The following is a 7,268-nucleotide window of genomic DNA, read 5'->3' on the forward strand; positions in this document are numbered from 1 at the left end:
GTACTTGGCTGGAACTTGTCAGCACTTGGCACATCTTTTTTGGTAGCTAATTTTTGATGATTCCGAAGCCTAAAAGAAAAAGGTGTTGATTGTGGGATAATAGTGATCACTGATCAGCCTAACTTGTGCTTGATGGGCGAATGCCAAGTATACGTTGAAAGCGCGAGATGGTATTTGACTCCGCCGCCGTATTAGGGACTATGGCCGTGTTATCGTGTTACTGGATGGAAAGTTGAGAAGCTCGTGGGAATGAAGCTTGGTCAAGGATTTCCGGCGACGAGGTTGGAGAAGTTTCCGCGTGTCAAGCGACCACGTTTGCCCCCAACAGGAATTAATCCACTCGAATTAACGCGTACACGGGTAAATAGGTTGTATAACCCTGCTTCCCATTCAGAGAAAATATACGTTGAAAATTACATACTCCATATTTTAATGTTGTATGATACCGTTAACTTTTTATCCAACGACCATTCGTTTTATTTAAAAAAATTATGTAATTATTACTTATTTTATTTTATTGTGACTTGATTCATCATCAAATGTTCTTTAAGCATGACATAAATATTTTCATATTTACACAAAAAAAATTGAATAAGACGAATATTCAAACGTTACTAGAAAAAGTACACCAGGGATGAATGAGAATTAGTTGTCTTTGGCGCAGGTGCTGTAATGCAAGGGAAATCGAAAGCTTGGGCCGTGATAAATCTTATGTGTTGGGTGCGCTACAGATTGAGGATAAAGCATACATCTATTGTAGGGTGAAAAAAATAAATCTATTCGAATATCTATGCTCACGCTTGAAGGAGCATCAGGACATCTACTACTCTTGACTAGTCTAGAAGTTTTAAACTTGATTATATGAAATTTGGGAAGGTATATGGATTATGTTGGCATACATCCAAGTCAAAATTGAACACGAGGGTAAACCGAACCAGGAGAAAGCTTGGGGAGGTGGATGCAGCTCGCATTGATGGATATTAACTTGGACATAACGTTTGTTTTTAGTTAAAATCGCTAAGCCATGGATCAATGAAATGGTTTGTGACAACCAGCTCGATGCAAATAAACTAAGCCATTCTTAAATCCCTATATACACTAATGTATCTTGCAATGGTGGCTTGTTAAATACGGTTGTTACTCAACTTTACTTAGTTTACTTTTTAGAGGGAGGTATCGGAGATAACCAATGCACGTGTTACATCAACGAGGAGGAAGGGACAAAAAAGACATAGTAAGGACTTAGATTTTCCATTTGCTATATATGGAATTCCAAATCTGCCAAAAGACAATAATTTGTTTTTCAGGTAGATATTCAAAGGTGGTTGTTTAATTTACGATGATATATACATCTTGACAACAATTGATATATATTCGGAGGTGGTTGTATAATATCTGTCGTTAGAGAAAAAAAAAGATCATTTACCATTCCTTAGAGAGAAAAAAATGAATATCTATAGTTATAAGAGTTGTCAATTGATTGTTCACTGCACAATTGCCACCTAGGTTACAAAAATTGCCAATTGATTGTTCACAGCACACATGAGTTGTCAATCCACTGTAAGACAACAAAGTTCTCTGGAGTAAATCACTGACAGAGTTTAATAGAAGGCGGAAAAAAGATGGATCACATGTTTAGCCTAAAACAAAATGTATGGATCCATAATGGTCTCTTTTTTAAGATTGATCTATAGAATGATAAATAATTGACATTCACTAAAAAAATGATAAATAATTGCAGGTGAGAAGTCCGGAGAAGTTCTTTTGGATAAGGAGTAGGCAAGAATGGAAGCTTTCAGGTCCTGATTTCCAGTGGAGCATCTTTGTTTTAGCAAATTATATGCATGTCGGTTGATCTCTTACAAATACATGTTTGAATGATGTCTGCCTATGATCTGACTCCTGTAAGCACCTCATTTCCTTCCTCTGTTTACACTAATGTATGATGTATCTGTTCTGTGGCTGCTTTACGCCCATCACCTTGGCACATCTGGATTTGAATCATGCCTGCAAAATATATGAATTGAATTTCTTGAAATATCTTAGAAAATTAATGGTAAGGCTTAAAAGGCTTTGCTGTCATACACGAACAAGAACAATAAAAAATTAAATGGCGAAGTGATTCGTCTATTTAGTTCTCTCTATTTCTTTGTTCATATACACTTGATATACCTTTCTCCCAAAAAGCTTCCAGGCAACAGAAATATGAGCGATACGAAGTTGTTAGTAAAATTTAGGGATTATTCCATCACTATTACTTAAACTTTAATTGGTGCTTGTTAAACCCCTTAGATGCCGGATATCCCAACCAACACCATAGAGACGGCACCGATGACTTCGGTCATCGGAAGTTATTGGTGCCGGTTTTAGAACTGGCATAAAATGCTGTCGACTGTAGATGGAGGGACATAGCTCTTGTATTCCCACCAACACCCAACCACCCGCTGCTAAGCTAGCTCCCAATCGCATTGAATGAATGTATGGACAGACGCACCGTCTAAACACCATACACCGGCCATGCTTGCTCCTCCTGCGTTCATGCATCATCCACACATACATGCATCTCTATATCTACTTAAGCCCCTTCATTCCCGCGTATTCTCCTCATTCATCCTAGCTCTCGCAGCAGCAACCAGCAAGGTAATTAACCAACACCGAGCATCAAGCGCAGTAGCCAAGTCAGCTGAGCTCAGCTAGCTAGCATCCTCTGGATCGATCGAGATGGCCCGTGCACAGTTGGTGTTGGTCGCCGTGGTGGCAGCTCTGCTCCTCGCCGCCCCGCACGCCGCCGTGGCCATCACCTGCGGCCAGGTGAACTCAGCCGTTGGCCCCTGCCTCACCTACGCCCGCGGCGGCGGCGCCGGCCCTTCCGCGGCCTGCTGCAACGGCGTGAGGAGCCTCAAGTCCGCTGCCAGAACCACCGCTGACCGGCGCACCGCCTGCAACTGCCTCAAGAACGCCGCCCGTGGCATCAAGGGGCTCAACGCCGGCAACGCCGCCAGCATCCCCTCCAAGTGCGGCGTCAGCGTCCCCTACACCATCAGCGCTTCCATCGACTGCTCTAGGTAATTAATCATCTAATCCTATATATTCCGTTAAATATATATAATTACGCATGGCTTTGTATGATAATTAAGTATCTATATCATCTAATCTATATATATGTACTGTGCGTGTGTGCAGGGTGAGGTGATCGAGCTATATCGATCGGATCGATGATCATATATATACAGCAGCGCGCCGGTTGCCACCTGGGTCGATGTGTGTGGAGCCGAATTCTGTATCCAATACTACTAGTAGTATCTGTATTCTGGAATAAAAGATGAGCTAGCTAGGTCCATCGATCACCATGCATGCATGTGTGTATGGTTATTGATCGGCCCGGTCAGTCCAGCTAGCTTCCTGTTATGTGTGTTCGTCTCGTTTAATTTGCTCCTTTTTGAGGTGTACGTACCAGTGAGAGCTAGAGATTGAGTTTATACCCATCTACATGCATGTGCGTGCTACTAGCTCCTTGTACTACGTGCTTGTTTGGATTATTACACATACATGTAGCTCTTTTTGGTACACATATGCTCCTTGTAGCTCCATCTATCTCTGCGGCCTCCACCTGTACGTGTGCATCTTCCATAAGCCATTATCTCAATACATAATTGCTACTCCCTCTGTCTCAGAATATAAGAAGTTTTAGAGTTCGACATGGTTATTAAGAAAGTAAATAAAATTAAATGATCGGACGCTAGTGATTAGTTGAGAAGTGGAGGTAGGTGGAAAAATTGAATGGTGAAGAGTTGTGATTGGTTGGGGAGAGAATATTGGTGAAGAAGATGTTATATTTTGGGACAAATTCTAAATACTATAAGTTATTATATTTTGGGACGGAGGAGTATTAGCTTAGCTAGCTAACACAAAAGGCCACTTCTTATATATTATTCTTTTCAAAATGTATGACGGCGTTGATTTTTTACATAACATTTGATCATATGTTTGTTAACGCTAACATTTAGTACGGTTTTTTATGGATTCGGTTAATAAAAGAAGTTGATCAGTTGAGAGAAGCCTATCGAAAAGAGACCAAGTTAAAAAGGAATCGTGAAGACCATTGCATGACAACTTAATTCTATCTATTAACTAGAAGGTACCCCGCGCGTTGCTGCGGAACTTTGTAGGAAAAAAAGAATAATAGTTTGTATTGAAAATAAAAGGATTCTAAAGATAATATGTAAATATTACTTTGATTATATGATAGGATACACGAAAGTTTTGTTAGCATGAAAGGGAACTGGGAATGAGAAAACAATAATCAATGTGTCGACGTTTGATGTCGCGATTCCGGTATTTGCATAGTATGGGATCGTTGGTACTAGGATATACGCGAGATTGTAGTAAAAAAGACGGAGACGGGGATTTTTATACAGGTTCAGGCCCCTGAATTGTCAGGTAATAACCCTACTCATGTTGGCCAAAGCCAGTCGTTGCTCTTATTCACCATAATCACACTAGTATAATATTTGGGTAGCCTATCTAACTGTTGTCGACTTGGCGGTCTAAAGTGCTGACTCGTAGTCGACAACAGGGTAGCCTTCCTCCTCGAATCCGCATCCGGCGAGATCAAAGACAACGCTATTTCTCTCCTGATAGTATCCGTAGACACCGTAGGGGACTAGCCATGCTTATTTCTGAAGTCGATATCCGGCGTCTTGTCTTGGCGCATGTTGGCTTGTATGTTGATCTTGTGTCTTGATCTATTGTTCCGTGTCCCCTCTCCTCCTAGGGGGCCTTGTATTTATACCCATAGGTGTCCCCTTATCCAAGTAGAACTAGGGAAACCAATATGAATACAATCCGAGTAGTCCTTGTAGTTTCCATATATAACTCTATTCATCCTTCCTTATGCGGAACTCCTCCTATATCCGAAGGTTGTTTCCGTATAAGACATGGTATGTGGTGGGTCCTGTCGAGATTTAGTCAACTACTATTAGGTATGTGGTATCCATAACCCTAACACAATGGATGTGATTATTTGGAAGCACCTAGAGTATTTAGTTTGGACATAGCCTGACAACGAAAACAAATTACAATAGAGCGTGACTGCGAAAATAGTAACCAAGGCATATGATTATTCGGAAGCGTCTGTAGTCTTTAAGTTGTATATTATGTATTGAGCTGCAAATTTCGTTGGACAATGCATTAGAATGAATCATAATGACATTTGCTTGTATGATGATGTATTGTATCTGAAGTACTGTAAAGAGCAAGTACCATGCATATTATGTAGATTTATGTGTTAACTTATCGCTCACTGCTGGTTGGATCTTTTTGCTATTTGAAATGGTTCATAAGAAATTGGAATTAGCATTATATTTTCACTTTGCAATTTGGAAGGTGGGTTAGAAGTACAAACTCTTCCTTCTGACATTTGCCAACAGGTATGTCGAGGAGTGATCCTCTCTAGCGGGGGGACGTGAAACCTCACGTTCCTCCTTTGTGAGTTTGGCCAAGGGATAAGGCGCGATGATCAAGAGCGTATCTACGCTTATGGTCTAACTACTAGATCCTTGCGGATCTGTGTGAGAGACGAGGGATTATACAGGTTCGGGCCGCTACCAAGCGTAACACCCTACTCCTGTGTGTGTTATTATGGTGGAATTCTTACAAGGGATCTTGAGCTCCTGGGAAACCCTAGCTATGCTTCCTCTAGAGCTCAAGCTATCGAGAGTCGTCCCCTTTCTCGGTGGGCAAGGTCCTCCTTTTTATAGTTCAAAGGGATACCACATGCACCGTTCACATCTACCCCTCCATGGGAGGGGGGCCCACATGGCCCTGGTCAGATCACTATCCGTGCCTTCAACCGGAAGTAAAGTGGTTGTCTGTCCCGAAGTGGGGTCCGACGCCGTCCTCCGCCTTACACGGGGAACATCCATGTCATTCCCTCGTAAATGCATGGAGACTTTGGTGGGCTCATCACACACAGGGGGCGCACTTGGCAGTGTGCTGAGGGGACGGGGCATACCTGCCCCGACTCCGCCTGACACAGGGTGGGACGTGGGGGCACTGCCGCCCGTCCTATCGCCTGCGACCGGTCACAGACTGGTCAAGGTTGATTGACATGCGTCAATCGAGCGGTGCCGCGCATCCGCCCACACCGCATTAAATGCGGCGAGGGACGGTTGGGGCACTGCTCATTAATGACGCAGGACAGCGTCTCCTGCACCGCCCACTTACCCTGCCACGTGGAGGCCAGGCGAGGGCCTTGGGGCAGCATGCCTCACGCCCCCTAGAGGGGTGACGTGGCACCCCGAGGCCCCTGGCCACCTCAGCGCTACCTGATCTCCCTCCATGGAGGTGGGGAAAGGCCAGGCCGCATGGCCACGCCGCCAGATAGGAAGGTTATTTCCCTCTACTGTGCGTACCCCAGGCCCATATCACCAACAAGGTAGATCAAGTTGTTTGGTACTCCCATGAAGAAGAAAATTATTGCAAAGGAATAAAATGTTTGTAAGAGTAAATTTTAAATAACTGAATGAGCTATGTGCAGTAGAGGTATACCTTTTAGTTTTGTCAACGGAGTCCTAACTGAAATCAATGCTTTATTTTGTAGATGTGTTGCTGTAACAAATTGCTATAGCTTATAAATCTAGTTATTTAGTAGTAGCAAATAGTAGCTTCAATTATGTAAAGTAAAAGTGCCGAGTATATCTACTGGGACTACTGAAGCTAATTTAGTTATCACCAACCGCACATCCTTAATTATCAAGGATAGAAAAAATTGCACATTGATCGATTAACTTCATGCAGCTACTGTCCCAACCGAGAAAGAGTGATTCATAGAATCAAGAACTGTTTAACCAACACACATATTTAACCTGGACTCAACTAAGATAATGATAGATGCTATTTTGTGGGAATATTAGGAAGAGTATTACAAATAAAATGGCTTAAGCATATGCTTAACTATTCTACATATTATCCATTTGGCATGGCGAACTCATGTTCTTAGATTGATGCACATTCAGTTCACAATTGAGCTTGATGCAGCCCAGGCAACAGAAATGACCTCAGGTAAGAAAGCAGCAAGTGATGTTCATTTAACAATTGCTGCAGTAGTGCAATACTGCCATTCAACCTCAACCTAGTAATACCATGAGTTTTTACAGCGTTATATCACTTGTAGACCTAAAGAAACCAGATTTATGTTACAACAGTATATCCCTTTGCAGATAAATGATCGAAATCCCTTGACTACAAAAAAATATGTTACAAACCAA

General features: G+C 42.3%; 1 protein-coding gene across 1 annotated transcript; it reads left to right on the forward strand.

Annotated features, from left to right (window-relative positions):
* Positions 1-2,567: 2,567 nt before the first annotated feature.
* On the forward strand, positions 2,568-3,696 carry LOC127755553 (non-specific lipid-transfer protein 1-like). The gene is made up of 2 exons (XM_052281230.1): positions 2,568-3,065; positions 3,184-3,696. The coding sequence occupies exons 1-2, from the start codon at positions 2,722-2,724 to the stop codon at positions 3,191-3,193; spliced, it is 354 nt and encodes a 117-aa protein (XP_052137190.1). The 5' UTR covers positions 2,568-2,721; the 3' UTR covers positions 3,194-3,696.
* The last annotated feature ends 3,572 nt before the right edge of the window (positions 3,697-7,268 follow it).

This window comes from Oryza glaberrima, chromosome 11 (genome assembly GCF_000147395.1).
Source record: "Oryza glaberrima chromosome 11, OglaRS2, whole genome shotgun sequence".
NCBI lineage: Eukaryota > Viridiplantae > Streptophyta > Magnoliopsida > Poales > Poaceae > Oryza > Oryza glaberrima.

Excerpts from the sequence above, each read along its gene's own strand:
- LOC127755553 (XM_052281230.1), top strand. The coding sequence starts at position 2,722 with ATGGCCCGTGCACAGTTGGTGTTGGTCGCCGTGGTGGCAGCTCTGCTC.